The sequence below is a fragment of the Periophthalmus magnuspinnatus genome, chromosome 8, assembly GCF_009829125.3.
Source record: "Periophthalmus magnuspinnatus isolate fPerMag1 chromosome 8, fPerMag1.2.pri, whole genome shotgun sequence".
Taxonomy (NCBI): Eukaryota; Metazoa; Chordata; class Actinopteri; order Gobiiformes; family Gobiidae; genus Periophthalmus; species Periophthalmus magnuspinnatus.
In genome coordinates this window covers 8,213,668-8,230,540 of record NC_047133.1, presented here as the reverse complement: position 1 = coordinate 8,230,540, position 16,873 = coordinate 8,213,668, and the positions used below count along the sequence as shown (strand labels likewise).

General features: G+C 41.3%; 1 protein-coding gene across 1 annotated transcript in view; it reads right to left on the bottom strand.

Annotated features, from left to right (window-relative positions):
- Positions 1–15,400, bottom strand: part of shank1 (SH3 and multiple ankyrin repeat domains 1) — a 116,545-nt gene extending 101,145 nt beyond the window's left edge. The window contains exons 1-2 of the mRNA XM_055223778.1: positions 15,227–15,400; positions 3,204–3,668 (exon numbers count right to left, since the gene is read on the bottom strand). Of these exons, the coding sequence (XP_055079753.1) occupies positions 3,204–3,668; positions 15,227–15,400 (639 nt within the window). The remainder of the gene's footprint in view (positions 1–3,203; positions 3,669–15,226) is intronic.
- Between the last annotated feature and the right edge of the window lie 1,473 nt (positions 15,401–16,873).

Genomic DNA, 16,873 nt, shown 5'->3' with positions numbered 1-16,873 from the left:
GGGGTAGCTTTGGTGAGTGGAGGTGACTTCTCCGAACGTAATGTGCCGATAGGGAGAAGCCTGACACAGCTCTTTACTGCTGATGTCCCAGAGGAGGGTATTACCAAGCACAAGGTTGCCAGATTTGTTCGAAAAAGTATCAAGAAATGGAGTTATTGAGCAGAATGTAGTTTTATAGAGGTACGTATACTGACCGGGCATTTTAGAGAGAGTGAGATTGTATTGCATTCACACAAACTCCATATTAAATTGGGGTAAAATAATAGACTGTATATATACAAGGACATAGCTAACACGCTAGCTGCCATGTTTCAAAGCTTCCGGCTCCATTGACTCTGGCTGCAATTCAGTTTCTATTGAAAAACTGTTGCCCCTCTCTTTGTAACTGCTGTTAGCCTCATCATTTTGGTCTTAAAATGTTCATATTAACCCGCTCGGCATGATCCTGATGTTTTTATTTAGCTATTTTGTCCGTAAATATTAATAACAGACCAATGAGGCACTTTCTTTCCTCGAGGTTGTTCCAGCTAGCGTTAGCAACAGGTTTGATTGACAGTGTTGCTAAGCATCTGCTCCGTGTTAAGCCAGCTGTGCGACCAGGAAGGAGCGTTACCTCCAACAGTCCTCCGGATTGGCTCTTTGGTTGCTATGATACTCACAGTCGGAATTCCAAATATGGAACTCGGCTCCAAACACGCCGCTATAACTGTTAGCCTCGATGAGCTTCATTTGACTGGAGCTGAACACTATGAAGGAAGTCACACTCACTTAGTCCACTTCTTTGAACAGTCTATGGGTAAAAACAGGACTAAGCTTGTGGAATAGACCTAGACTAAACCAGGACTAGAAAAGGATCAAAACAAGTCTACATCAGGATCTAACTAGGACCAAACCAGGACAGTGTGGACAGAGTCTTTAATGGAGATAGGACTCTGTAAGAATTATACTGTAATTTTATAGGATTACAAAAGAACTTACAAATCTATAAACATTGGACCTGATTGTGTCTCTTGTTTCTATACATCCAACTACACCACAAAATCTCAGTTAAGCTAACAACAACTAGCATGCTAACACGCACTTCATTTTATATATTGAACCTGTTAAATGAATTTGAGTTAAATAGATTTGAGCATCCTAAATATTTACTGTGATGAGTTTATCACTTTTCACAACTTTCAGAGAAACTAAAGCGGAGTTTTGCTGTAACAGTAAAGCTAACAACAACAACAACTAGCATGCCAACACACACTTCATTTTACATACTGAAGTTAAATTCAATTGAGCGTACGGTTGTTGTTTTTTTTTACTTTGATGAATTTATAGGCACAACGTTCGTAGATGAAAGCGGAGTTTATTTGTAAAGGTAAAGCTAACAACAAAAACTAGCATGCTAACACACACTTCATTTTACATATTGAAGTTAAATTCATTTGATTTGAGCATCCTAAATATTTACTGTAATGAGTTTATAAGCACTTTTCACAACTTTCAGAGACTAGAGCGGAGTTTTGCTGTAACAGTAAAGCTAACAAAAACTAGCATGCTAACACACACTGAAGTTAAATTAATTTGAGCATCCTAATTATTTACTGTGATGACTTTATAAGCGCTTTTCACAACTTTTGAAGATGAGAGCATAGTTTTGCCGTAACAATAAAGCCAACAACAACTAGCATGCTAACACGCACTTATATGTTTATTCTTTACAACATGGCCGCCTGTCTAATATGCAACGCTGTAAGTTAATACATGACATCTTCAAATCCAGCACTAACATTATTTAGGCTGCATCATCCCACCTGTTGGGACTCCGCAGGACACCAGACTTCAACTCCCAAGATGCATCACTGCTACAGCACTGTTAGCTGTGGGTTGCTGTTGTGAAAATTGCTTTGAGACTCGGTGAATTGGTCTGAAAGGCCCAGGTGAGACAAAGGCTCTTTTGTAAAGTGATAGTCTATTGTGAACCTTGTTGTTATGAAGACTTACAGGGTGTTTAAAGAGGAGGTATTATACTTCTATGGAGTATTAAAGAGGGGTATTTTACTTCTACGGGGTATTGAGGAGTGGTATTTTACTTTTATGGAGTATTAAAGAGGAGGTATTATACTTCTATGGAGTATTAAAGAGGGGTATTTTACTTCTATGGGGTATTGAGGAGTGGTATTTTACTTTTATGGAGTATTAAAGAGGGGTATTATACTTCTATGGGGTATTAAAGAGGGGTATTATACTTCTATGGGGTATTAAAGAGGGGTATTTTACTTCTATGGGGTATTGAGGAGTGGTATTTTACTTTTATGGAGTATTAAAGAGGGGTATTATACTTCTATGGGGTATTAAAGAGGGGTATTTTACGTCTATGGGGTATTGAGGAGTGGTATTTTACTTCTATGGGGTATTAAAGAGGAATATTTTAGTTCTATGGGGTATTAAATGCTAACACATAACATATTTACATCACCATGTTTGCTTTTCTTGTTTTGAAAATGCTATATTCACCAAGTTTCAGTTTTGTTTTTAAAACTCTGAGCCTCCCCTCCCTTTTGTCTCCTCACTAAGTCACTCCCCCTTCAGAGCGCTATCACAACAAACAGCACGCATCTCTCTAAACTACTGCACATCACATCAGGTTTGTCACGTTGCTGTGTACAGTTTTGTATCATGTTTTTGTATATTTATGGAGAATTGCCGTGTGGGAGCATGGGTGATGTAGGCTTGTGGGCGGAGCCTTGCACAGAATCTTACAGCTAACAGTAGGGAGGGTTCGAATAGAGCCTGGGAGACATTAAAGTGATTAGATTAAACACCTAAACTCCACCCACAACCACATTTCGAGGCTGGGTCTGGAGGCATGAGGAACAGCGTGATCGGTCTAACAGGTATTAATACAAACTCCGCCCCCGCAGCCTGGTGTTTGTAATCAGAAACACCTGGATGTAATCAGAGCAGTCCTGTGTGATGTCACATAGTGCTTGAAATTGCATTGACCACTGAAGGCAGCACGCATTTAAATTTAGGCGTTTTTGTGATGAGAAAGATGCACATTTCACCTATTTTTCAGTAAAGCTTCCAATAAGTGATCATAAAAACTAGATAATGCCATTTAAAACACTACAGACACAGTTTAATAGTGAAAAATGGTGGATTTTAGCTCAATTTAAATAAAACAAAAACATTAAAATATTTATGGCACTGACCGTTTGCTTTATGTCCGGGATCCCGATTCGGAAAACCATCATGGCGATCGTGGTATCATCCGACGTCACAGAGCTGCGTTCCTTCAGCCTTCTCTGCTGCATCTGATTGGACGACTGCTGCTGGTGGGCGGGTCCTGGGTTCGAAGAATAGGGATTGGCCGTATGCATGGGGTTTCCTGTCCTCGTCTGTCCTCTAGGTGGCGCTTTAGTGGACCTGCTCCGGGACAATCCTCCGCGGTGCACGTCCATGTCGTCTTCCACCTCCCCGGACACCTCCTCCGTCTCGTCCTCTAGCTCCTCCTCTTCCTCCTCCTCCTCCTCTTCCTCTTCCTCCGCCCCGGGGTACAGGTGTCGGCTGTTTCCCAGCATCCTTTGCTCTTCCTCGCCGCTGGACAGGGGGCTAAAGGTCGTCACGGCAACAGGGAGGACGGCGCCATCTTTAGCACCGCCATGATCACATACGCGCTGAAAAGGAGAGAAGAGTGGTTATTAGAGACGTTTTCTGCAAAATGCACTTTTCAGAGCTTTTAACTTTTAGCTTTTTTTAAATTTACGCTCTCAAAGTTGTATTTGGGCTGATTTGTGCATGTTTGAGCAATCTTTAAGACGCCATTTTGCAGCTCAACCCCCTTTTTCACCGCCATTGGGACACGCCCACTGCTCTGTACTTACTTTGTTCTCCAATTTTATTTTCTTAATCGTGATACTATAAGCTTCACGTCATTTTGGTACATTTAAAAAAAATCTTGCTAGTGCGATCTAAAGCTTTCCATACAGCTCTTTGTTGTGAAGACGTTTACGGGCGACGTCAGTTCCCATTGTGTGCCGCTGTTTTGTAACACGGAAGTCAGCCATCTTGTTTCTTTTATTAAGTCGTTTTAGATGAATATTGTGATTTAAAATGCGCAAATTGTAACATAATGATCCACGGGTGTCATAGATTAGAACTATAGAGCGACACAAGCACAATATGTCGGCATGGGGATGTTATAGCTTAGCCTGCAATGTTTCACAGTATGGCATTAAACTTATTTATCTTTCATTTATTCAGTTTAGTCTGTTTTTATCATCTGCTCTGAGAAAGCACTGGGCAGAGAGACTCAATTATTTTCTCGACTAACTTGGTTGCCATGTTTTTTGCATCTTATTTTCATTTAATTACTTTCCTGTGTTAGCTCTGTTAGGATTACCAAAATAATTTCTATTTGCTAAATGCCAGAATAATGAGAGTAGGTTTCTTTAGACAATTTTTCATTACTTTCTACAAAATCAGATGTTTACATACATTTCATTAGTATTTGGTACCATTGCCTTTAAACTGTATGACTTGGATCAAATGTTTTGGACACGTTCATAGGCCGTTTTGCTCGCACATGCTTTTTTAGGTCTGCACAGGAATTTTGAGTAAGATTGAGATCAGGGCTTTGTGATGGCCACTCTAAAACATTGACTTTGTTATCCTTAAGCCACTTTGTAACCAGTTTGGCAGTGTGATTTGGATCATTGTCAATTTGGAAGACCCATTTGCGTCCAAGCTTTAACTTTACGGCTGATACTTTGAGATCTTGCTTCAGTATTTCCACATAATGTTCTTTCCTCATGATGCCATCTATTTTGTGAAGTGCACCAGTCCCTTCTGCAACAAAACAGCCTCATAACTTGACGCTGCCACTTTCGTATTTCACAGTTGGGATGGTGTTTAGAGGCCTGCAAGCTCTCTCCTTTTTCCTCCAAATGTAATAATGCTCTTTATGGCAAAACAATTCAAATTTTGTTTCGTCAGACCACAGGATATGTCTCCAAAAATTAAGGTTTTAGTCCCTGTGTGCATTTGCAAACTGTAATCTGGCTTTTTTTATATTTCTGAAGCTTCCAATGATGTGACATAATCATCTGGGTTTTCTTTTTTTTTTTTTTAAATGCACAGTAATCTTGCAAAATGTAAACTTCTGACTTTGAAGAAATAATAAAAAAAATGTCAAAAAAATAAATAAATAAATAAAAATAAAAATCCTTCTCTCATTATTCTGGCATTTAGCAAATAGAATTAATTTTGGTAATCCTAATTGACCTAAAACAGTAAAAGTTTAGTCTGATTTCATGTCAGACAGTGATAGAAAAATACTTCTAGTTTCAACTGTGCATATATACAGTCTATGATACAAACTACTCAAGTGCTGCATTCTGTTAGGTATTCATTGTAGTTCATAGTTTTAACAATACTGTACGTTAAGTATACTTTTGGGGGATAATTCGTTGTCTATATTTACTTCAGCAATATATTACACTTCAGAATGTGTTACGTAAGTTTGTAAGCTTATACTTTGAGCCTTGGAACATGTACCACTTTGAAAAAAAGGCACAATCTGACAGGAGGCCAATTAGTGAGAAACCTTTTAGTTCATTCTCTCATATAAAAAAAAAAACCCAACAGCACACCCGACCTCGTATCCTAAAACGACTTCTGCTGCTCCCTCATCTCTGCTCTGTCTTCAAACTTTCCACATCGCCAAACAACAATTGCACGACTCAGAGCAAATGGACCCGCTGTTTCTGTCCATTCAAACGATCGTGTTTTCATTTCTCCGGTTTATATGAAGTCTGTGGTTGCAAATAACAGCCTCTCCAACAGATGACATTGTGAGTCAGTCAGCAGAAATAAAGACTTTCATTAAAAAAAACACCATTTATTACAATGTTAATCACACAGTCGAGCTTAAATACTGTAGTGTTCTGGTGGAAGGAAAAACGCAGAATTTCTCCTGGTTATTTTCTGAACACAAGGGCTACTGTAGGACATAACCCACGCTAAAACAAGAGCAAAACAACAACAGTCTCAACTCACAAGAGCCAGTCTCCAAAACAGACCAATAGAATCTTCCCATCAAAGCTCATTATTAACAACAACCATAGACTGTATAAAGAAGTGGACTAAGTGAGTGTGGCATCACCCATAGCATTTGGTGGTCAAAAACTGGCTTCTTGACCATCAGTCCTGCCCACACTAACTATACCAGACGGGTATTTGGCCATCAGATGTTACCCCCGTGGGTACCATCTGATGGCCACTAGATTACCAAATCATGAGTGTTATTGTACTGTCTTAGTGTCATATTACTGTCTTGTTTATATTTATAATACCAATAAGGTACAGAGCTATCAGACGCTACCCTCGTGGGTATCATCTGACAGTGACTATACTGTATTTATTCTGATATCTGTTGCATATGTCTCGCACTTTAATAACTTGTAGTTTGCACTATGTATTGAAAATTTTGCACACTTGTATATTGTCTTTTGTATTGCACTTTTTATATGTAAATTGTTTTTTAATGTTTGTGACATCAAGGACTACAGATGGAAATTAGCATTTTGCTAAATCTGGTGCAGCCATCTTTTTAATGTATTTGCACACTGTCCTTCAAAAAAAATAAAATAAAATAAAATAAATAAATAAATAAATTTGGAACACGGCGGCTAGCAGGTTTGCTATGACCATTTATATATACAGTCTATGGTCTCAACTCACTAGAGCCTCCAAAACAGACCAGTAACTGACCAATAGAACCCTCATCAACTTGTCGGCATAGCAACCAAGTGTCATACACAAAAGCAGTTACCGGTACATTAACAATAACACAGAAACAGTTAAAACAACAAAAGGTGTCAACTCTGAACTAAACACAAAATATCAGATCAGTACAGTATCTTCCATTATTCTGTGAAGGACTGGGCCAAATTTTATACAAACAAATGTAATTTAGGAAATGTCAGACACAATGAAATGTTCCACTGTCTGTGGCATTTACGAAATTAGCATCTCCATGGAGACGAGCAGGTGACGGACACACCCCACCATTAAAGATGTATAGCCTGCCTTCATGTTTAGAGGTCCTATATTACACAAAAACGGACTCTTGTGAGCTTTTAGTCATGTTAAAATGTTGTTACCTCCTCAAAAACATACCTGGACTTACGTTTTGTTATTAGTCTGTCTGCATCTCCAAAGCTCAAAACGCTCTGTTCCACCTTGTGATGTCATGAAGTGGTAGTTTTCAACTTAAACAGCTTTTTTTTCTTTTTTTTAACTTTTGTTGTAAAGATTGGCATTTCCAGAGCTGAAATCATCACCCAAATGATTCTAGTGAAGGTGTATGGAGTTTAAAATCACAGTGGAGCACTTCCTGTATTACCACATGATGACATCACAAGGTGCAACAGAGCTTCATGGATTTTTCACAAATGAATGAGAACTTCAGACGTGACGGGTGCGTTGGAGGAAGGGGGAGCAGCCCAAGAACAGTGTCGTACTTGCAAATTTTGAATTGTATTAGGAAATTAACAACGTTTCAGATCTAGACCTTCATCAGGGATTTTATTTTTGTTGTTGACGTGCTAATATATTCCACAAGTAAGATTAAAATACATGAGAAAATAAGTTTCCCAGTGCGAGCCTGTAGTTTCCAGATGTAAATGTGGCTGTATACTTCTGCACTGCCTCCTCATCCTCTGATTAAAGTGAATCTATTAGAATAAGCATCGTTCACTGGTCTGACTCATGCAGACCATCAGAGCTCACTGTCCCGCCATTATTCACAGTCTACGCCGAGACGCTTTTAAATCCTCTCCTTTGTTGCTTCCCCTCCCTCTTCCCTCTCTCCTCTCTACCTCCCTGTCTTTCTCTCTCTCCCCTTTCTCTAATCTTTCTATCTCATCTCCCTGTGTCTCTCTCTCGTCCTTGTTTCTCCTCTGTCTCTGTCCTAACTTTTTCTTTCCCTCTCTCTACTTCCTGTTTCTCTCCCTTCTCTCCTCTCTTTACCTTTCTTTCATCGCTATCTCTACCCCTTGCTCTTTCTTGCTATCTAATCTCTTTCTCCCTCTGTCTCTTCCTCCACCTTGTCACTAGTCTGTCCTAACTTTTTCTTTCCCTTTCTCTCACCTCTTTACCTCCCTGTCTTTCCCTCTTTCCCTCTTTCCCTCTTTCCCTCTTTCCATCTATCTATCTATCTATCTATCTATCTATCTATCTATCTATCTATCTATCTATCTATCTATCTCCTCCCTGTCTCTCCCCTTTCTCTAACCTTTCTGTCTCGTCTCCCTGTATATCTCTCTCTCTCTCATCCTTGTCTCTCCTCTATCTCTGTCCTAACTTTTTCTTCCCCCCTCTCTCTTCTCTTTACCTCCCTGTCTTTCCCTCTTTCCCTCTTTCCCTCTATCCATCTATCTATCTATCTATCTATCTATCTATCTATCTATCTATCTATCTATCTATCTATCTATCTATCTATCTATCTATCTATCTATCTATCTATCTATCTATCTATCTCCTCCCTGTCCCTCCCCTTTCTCTAACCTTTCTGTCTCATCTCCCTGTATATATCTCTCTCTCTCTCTCTCTCATCCTTGTCTCTCCTGTCTCTGTCCTAACTTTTTCTTTCCCCCTCTCTCTTCTCTTTACCTCCCTGTCATTCTTTCTCTCTCTCCTCATCTCTCCCCTTTCTCTAACCTTTCTGTCTCATTTCCCTATGTCTCTCTCTCTCTCGTCCTTGTCATAACTTTGTTCTTTCTGTCCCTCTCTCCTTCCTGTCTCTCTCTCTCTTTCTCTTCTTCTTCTCTCATTTCTCTCTCCCTCTAGCCCTCTCCTCTCTTTCTCCCTCTGTCTCTCTCTCCACTTTGTCTCTCCTCTGTATCTCTCTCTTGCTTTCCCCCTCTCTCCCACTTTCTACATCTCCTTCCTGTCATTCCTATCTCTATCTTCCTCTTATCTCTCTATCCTTCTTTCTTTCTCGCTCCCTGCCTCTCTCTCTCCTCCTTGTCTCTCCTGTCTCTCTACTCCATTTTTCTTTCTTTCCCTCTCTCCCCCACCCTTTACCTCTACGTCCAGTCTTTGTCCCTTTTCTCCTCTCTCTCTCTACCCTTCTCTCCTCTCTTTCTATACCTCACCATTGTCTCTCCCTTTCTCTTCTCTCTCTCTCTTTCTTTAGCCTTTCTCTCTCTGCTCTCACTATATCATCAAAAACAGACCTGGAGTTGTGTTTTGTTTCATTCACACATGTTTGAGAAACCCTCTATTATTAGTCTGTTTACATCTCCAAAGCTCAAAATGCTCTGTTCCACCTTGTGATGTCATGAAGTGGTAGTTTTCAAGTTAACGGCTCCTTTTATTTTTATTTCAGTAGATATTGGCAAATCCAGATCTGAAATCCATCCATCCAAATGATTCTAGTGAAGGTGTATGGAGTTTAACAACACAGTGGAGCACTTCCTGTATTACCACATGATGACATCACAAGGTGGAACAGAGTGTTTTCAGTTTGAGAGAAGAACTCAGCCTAAATATGCAAGTTTTTTTTGTGTTAAACATGTGTGATTGAAACAAAACACAACTCCAGGTCTGTTTGTGATGAGGAAACAATATTATAATTTAATTTGTAGTGAATGAAAAATATATGGATCAGTCTGCATTAGCATTAGCATTAGCATTAGCATTAGCACGTGTGCACTTGGAGAGACTACAGCTGTGAAACCAATGTCACGGGACAGTGAACTCCAGCGCATTCAGTGAGACAGAAAAAACATGGCACATAAGACTGAACTTTCTCTGCTCTGTATTTTATTTATCAAGCTCTAACCAAGACTTAAATCATTCAGACGAGAAAGACAGAGACATTCACTTCTGCAGAGCTGTTTAGAGGCAATAACTGGGGATAAAACTGACTTTCTTGTTTCATAACGCCATCGGGCTTCTTTAAAGGTTCTATATTACGCAAAATTGTCTCTTGTGAGCTTTAGGCCGTGATATAATGTTGTTACCTCTTCAAAAAACATACCTGGAGTTGTGTTTTGTTTTATTTGCACGTTTGCATAACCCTTTATTATTAGTCTGTTTACATCTCCGAAGCTCAAAATGCTCCGTTCCACGTTGTGATGTCATTGTGCTAGTTTACAGCTAACTTTTACCTTTTGTTCAGTAGAAAGTAACCCTCGTTTCCATGCCAAAATTACCCAAATGATTCTAGTGAAAGTGTATGGAGTTTAAAAACCAGAGTAGAGCATTTACTTCCTGTATTACCACATGATGACATCACAAGGTGGAACAGAGTGTTTTCAGTTTGACAGAAGAACTCAGCCTAATGAAACAAAACACAACTCCAGGTCTGTTTGTGATGAGGAAACAACTTTATAACATAGATCAGAAAATAGGGTAATATGGACGCTTTAAAGGTGTATTACGTAACGTTCTCGTGCTTGTTTCCATGGCGATATCGCTGAGCTGCCTGGATTGTTCAGTGGCATTTTATCTGTTGGTTGTGGCTTCATACGTTTGTGGCCATTCTTATGTTTTGCTTGTTCTAATTTAGAGTTTAAGTAAGTTTATGTGAGGGAAATATAAGCTCCCCTTTGTACTAGACCTTATTCGACACACACTCAAACTCAAACTGGACCAGTCAGTAACCCGAACGTCAGACGTGAACAGAAGCTTCCGTGAGAAAAATGGGATGAAATTGTGTTCAAAGAAATGCCACGAGTTAATGTATAATGTATGAATGTGAGACTGTTCATGTGGTGTGAGCCTTTTACAAACTGCTGACTGCTGCTGTTTTCATGACGATATCTCAGACGTGTTGTTACTGCATTTCACTGCATATTTAAAGGTTTATATGTTTTACTTTTCAAATATTTATGTTCATACAAAAATGAAAAATGCATGTTATTTTTTATTGGCTTGTAGAGGAATTTTGGGATGTTTTGAGGAGAATTATCACAATCTGTTCAACATATCAACTATCAACAGAATATTAGCAGAATTAACACAGCTGCAGTACGTCCAGAGACTGCTGCTCAGGTCCAGACTAGAACCAGGAAGTACGAGCACATAAGTCCTGTACTCAGGGTCTGCACTGGCCTCTGTGGCTCAGAGAATAGACCTGGTTTAGACCTGGTTTAGACCTGGTTTAGACCTGGTTTAGACCTGGTTTAGACCTGGTTTAGTCCTGGTTTAGTCCTGGTTTAGTCCTGGTTTAGACCTGGTTTAGACCTGGTTTAGACCTGGTTTAGACCTGGTTTAGTCCTGGTTTAGTCCTGGTTTAGTCCTGGTTTAGTCCTGGTTTAGACCAGGTTTAGACCTGGTTTAGACCTGGTTTAGACCTGGTTTAGACCTGGTTTAGACCAGGTTTAGGTCTGGTTTAGACCAGGTTTAGGTCTGGTTTAGTCCTGGTTTAGTCCTGGTTTAGACCTGGTTTAGACCTGATTTAGGCCTGGTTTAGGCCTGGTTTAGTCTTGGTTTAGACCTGATTTAGACCCGGTTTAGACCTGCTGGTGCCCAGAGTCAGGACTAAACATGGGGAAACCCAAACCTGGAACAATCTTTGACAATATTTAAATCCAGGCTCAAAATGGTTCTGTTTATCTGTGCATATGACTGAAAGGTTTTTATTCTGCACTCTTTTCTTTTAATGTTGATTTTATGATTATTTATGTTTTGATTTATTGTATTGTGATTATAATGTCTTTCTTATTCTCTAAAGCACTTTGAATTACTTTGTACAAGTTTATTTGTGCTACATAAATAAATTTGACTTGTTTTGCTGATTGACAATTAGCTCTTTCCATAACAGTGCCCAGCAGCCTCACTGTTAGCGTCACTACTTCCTGTCCAGTTTTATCTCTGTGAGGTTTTTGCAGAGTCACGCTGAAATGAATAAATATTTAAAGATCAGACCGTGACAGGGAGCTGTGTGTGGATGTCACTGACAACATGTTAAACACTACACAAATAAAATGAATACTTCACCGGACGAGACTTCTGTTTGTATCTCAGTGCTAATGCTAATGCTAAGTTTGAGGCATAATAAATTAAAACCACACCAAACTGAAGTATTCTACATATAAAAATAATTGGGTAGTCTTTATTTTAATTATTTAGAATTTTAATAGATTTATTTTATGTTTTTTCGATTTCAGTAGAAGTGACTGTTAGCTTTGAGACACAGCTAGCTTGCATGCTACTGTGCACAGAGCCTATCCAAAAAAACGGTTTCATCTTTGGCCGTGCACCCACATCAGTCGATCCCTGAAATAAGATAATCCAACACAAACTATTCTCTTACTATTATTATGACAACTAAACTATAAAACAAAGGCAGTTTTATGATTAGCTTAACCTTATCTTAGCCTCGTACATGCTCTGCTAAAGGGGACTGAGCCGTTCGATGCAAAATCACCACTTTAATTCCCATTTAACCCGAGCTGAACACCATCTCCTCCAGTGCAAATGAAAACTAATGATACTCCTTATATGAGGTCAGAGCCAGCTATTCAGAAACACTTTGAGCAGAAAAGAGAGCGCGGCCCAGTGTACGGCAAGAGACAAGGACAAAAAGACAGAGGAGAAAAGCAAGGACTCGCCAGAAGAGCTGAGCTGAAAGTAATTGAAAGAAAGGTTTTACATAGTGCTGAGGTATCACAAATGTACTGTTCTGAGAGAGAGAGAGAAGAGGGGAGGAGAGGGAGAGAAGAGGGGAGGAGAGGGAGAAAGAGAGGGGAGGAGAGGGGGAGAGAGAGGAGAGGGGGAGGATAGAGAGGAGGGGGGGAGAGGGAGGAGGAGAGAGAAGAGGGAAGAGGAGAAGAGAGAAGAGGGGATGAGGGTGAGAGAGAGAAGAGGGGAAGAGGGGAGGAAAGGGAGAGAAGAGGGGAGGAGAGGGAGAGAGAGGAGAGGGGGAGGATAGAGAGAAGAGGGGGGGAGAGAGAGAAGAGGGGGAGAGAGAGAGAAGAGGGGAAGAGAGAGAGAAGAGGGGAAGAGGGGGAGGAGGAGAGAGAAGAGGAGACGAGGGTGAGAGAGAGAGAGAAGAGGGTCAGGAGGAGAGAGAGGAGGGAAGAGGAGAGGAGAAGAGAGAAGAGGGGACGAGGGTGAGAGAGAGAAGAGGGGAAGAGGAGAGGAGAAGAGGGGACGAGGGTGAGAGAGAGAAGAGGGGGAGAAAAGAGAGAGAAGAGGGGAGAGAGAGAAGAGGGGAAGGAGGAGAGAGAAGAGGGGAAGAGGAGAGAGAGAAGAGGGGGAGAGAGGAGAGAGAAGAGGGGAAGAGAGGGAGGAGAAGAGAGAAGAGGGGATGAGGGTGAGAGAAAGAGAAGAAGGGGAGAAGAGAAGAGGGGAAGAGAGAGAGAGAAGAGGGGAGAGAGAGACGAGGGGGAGGGGGAGAGAGAAGAGGGGAAGAGGAGAGAGAGGGAAGAGGGGAGGAGGAGAGAGAGAAGAGGGGGAGAGGGGGGGAGAGAGAAGAGAGGGGGAGGAGACAGAAGAGGGGGAGAGAGAGAAGAGGAGAAGGAGGAGAGACAAGAGGAGAATGAGGAGAGAGAAGAGGGGAAGAGGGGGAGGAGAAGAGAGAGAAGAGGGGGATGCAGAGAATAGGGGGAAGAGAGAGAAGAGGGGAAAGGGGGGAGGAGGAGAGTGAAGAGGGGGAGAGAGAGAAGAGGAGGAGAGAGAGCGGGAACGAGACAGGAAGAAAGAAGAGGGCATGGGGTGGAAGGAGGATTAGAGAGGGAGAGAGAGAGGAGGAAGAAGGGGGAGGAAGAGGAGGAGAAGAGAGAGAAGAAGGAAAGGGGGCAGGAAGAGAGAGGGAGAAATGAGGGAAGAAGGGGAGGAAAAGAGGGAGACGGAGAAGAGGTCAACAAGGGGAGGACTAGTGAGGGAGAGAAAGAAGGGAAGAGGAAAAGGAAGAGAGAGGGGGAGGGGGAGAGAGGAAGGGAGAGATCAGGGAAGTATATGAGAAAAACAAGGGAACAAAATACTGACAGGTGACACTGTAATATGAGTTGATGAGATGAAACCAGAAAAGAGCTTTAACGGTGCACTCATGTGGCTCCTGTGGGAGGACTGATGCATGATGGGAGTTGTAGGATTCAGTCTGTGTATGTCAGTGTGATGATCAGGGTGCGCAGTAATAAATAAGCTGAATCTGAAATCTCCCAGAATGCTTCTTAATGATACTTTGCAGTGACATCACATTGGGAGTGCAATGCATATATGTCTATGGTGGAATGTTCAGCAGTTACCATGGTGACACAATGCAAACATTAGCAAACACTACCAAAAAAGTTTCAAGATAGAGATTTGTTTTGCGTAACATGGGACACTTAAACAATCAAGAACAATAAGAACGCTTGCTAACAATTATTTCAACGTTAACTTATTTTTGTACATGTTTTGCTAAAAGGAAACGTGTGGCTTAATGCAAAACACGACTTTAATTCTCATTTAAGCCTAAAACCATCTCGGACTCTGTGCTGTATGTTTAGCTCTCTACCAAAACCCAAATGTTCTTGTATATGTTCTAAACAGCAGCAGCTCTGACCTGGTGCAGAGCCTTCCTCCCACTGCACGCTGTGAAAGAAATGGATCGAAGTGGGAGTCGTGACAACGCTGCCTGGCATTTATTTACCGTTAATATCATTTCAAAAGGTCGACCGTGGCTAATTTCACGCTGCAGATTTAAACGGCTCTGAAGTTTGTACAGAAAAACACCCATCAGATAAAACAAAAACAGGCCAAGACCCAGAGAAGATAATGAGAAAATGTGATAGTCTCAAGAGAGGTGAGTCAGACTAAAAGGACGAGTGTGAAGGAAGTGAAGAGGAGAGACACACTGCAAAGACAAAACAACTTGGATTTCAAATAGTACTCTGTATTTCAGTAGTTTTGGTTTCTAAGGTCGTTTTCACACTGGCAGTAGTTGGGTCGACATAAAAGAGCGATCACTGAAAGAGCCAGAGTGAACCCAACAGTTGTACTCTGGACCGCGGTAAACACTGAGTGGAGTGTGACTGTCCACTCACGCTCTCAGTTGAACAAGGCCGACATCAGACCGACTTACGCCATCCGCCGTGACAGTAAAAGTGTTTGAAATTGGGCAAAAAAGCTCTCAGATCATGTATATTTGTATGAATGGGCGATGCAAAGCTGCTGTTTGATGCGTTTGTCTGAGAAGGCGATTTGGATCTATTTAATATCAGCCACAGTCTCATCCTACCTCTGTTTGTGCAGATGAGTCTGGGTCTGTCTGCGCGGGTGAGTCTGGGTCCGTCTGCGCAGGTGAGTCTGGGCCTGTCTGCACGGGTGAGTCTGGGTCCGTCTGCGTGGGTGAGTCTGGGTCCGTGTACGCGGGTGAGTCTGGGTCCGTGTACGCGGGTGAGTCTGGGTCCATATGTGTGGGTGAGTCTGGGTCTGTCTGCGCAGGTGAGTCTGGGTCTGTGTGCGCATGTGAGTCTGGATCCGTCTGCGCGGGTGAGTCTGGGTCTGTCTGCGCGGGTGAGTCTGGATCCGTCTGCGCGGGTGAGTCTGGGTCTGTCTGCGCAGGTGAGTCTGGGTCTGTCTGCGCGGGTGAGTCTCTGAAAAAAAATAATCTATTCAAATAAATTATTTTTTTTCAGACCAAGGTTTAATTTATTTTCATCCCTGACAGTTTGGACTCCTCAGTAGCGCTCTTCTTCCTCAGAGTGGTCATGTGATGTGACTGTGATGTGTCACCTGATTTAAACAGGTTTTTGGTTTCCAGCTTGTTTATATTCTTATACATACATAGAAAAATCAACCATTTTTGACTCCAGGTAACTAAAAACAAAATGAATGCATCAAAGGGACTATGTATTTTTCTCTTGAATGCTGTCTCCTTGTCTCCATGGTGATGCTATTGCTTTGCCTGGAATGTTCCGTAATGTGGCTCAAATGCTTATCGTGCATTCATTCAGTTGCAGGTGTTTTGGTTTATAGAAATAGTGCGTTTATTATGGACACAGAGTAAGACCAGTCATAGATTATTTCCGACGCTGATGCACTGGAGACATGGTTCTGTCCTCATCATTTTCTGTCAGTTTTATGTAAATTCTCCAGGTTGAATGACTCCAGAAGGGTGATCTCTATCAGAGCGTCTGTCTCATCAGGCTCAGACTAAAGCAGCTTTATCTCTGCACTGGAGTAAACAGTTGCATATTCTTCCCGTGTCTGTTTCCTTTGGGTGGTCCAGTTTCTCTTTAGTATTAGAACGTTCTGGTCTAAAGGAAACACTCCAAAGTTCTTCTGGTTGTTTATTTTCTGAACACATGGGCTACTGTAGGACACAACCCACGCCAAAACAAGAGCAAAACAACAGCAGTCCAACTCACTAGAGCCAGTCTCCAAAAAATAAAAAATTAAAAACAGAAGCTCGTCGGCATAGCAACCAAGTGTCACATATAAAAGCAGTTACATTAACAATATAATCATAAACAGTTACCAGAACAACAAAAGGTGCCAACTCTGAGCTAAACACAAAATATCAGGTCTTTATAGTGTGCACTGTTGAATTGTTATTGGCCTTTAAACATACTCGTGAAAACCTTTCCTTCTCTGTTTTATGTTTTAGAACTTAAAATACTGACCATATATTGAATCAGACTTACTTTTTCAGCTTGGGGCTCCTCAGGCTGAAATTTATTAGCAGCAGAGGGAATTATCATAGAGGAAAAACTAGCTAGCGAATAACAAACATGCCCTGATATGTTAATGTAAACACGTGTTTGTAATAAAAGGTGATTTGACAGAGCAATCGCTTTGAATAAATCTGGAGATATGGATTTACGGACTGTACAGTGTTTCTATCTGTGATGCCACTATCCTGGGAATATTCAAACCACATATT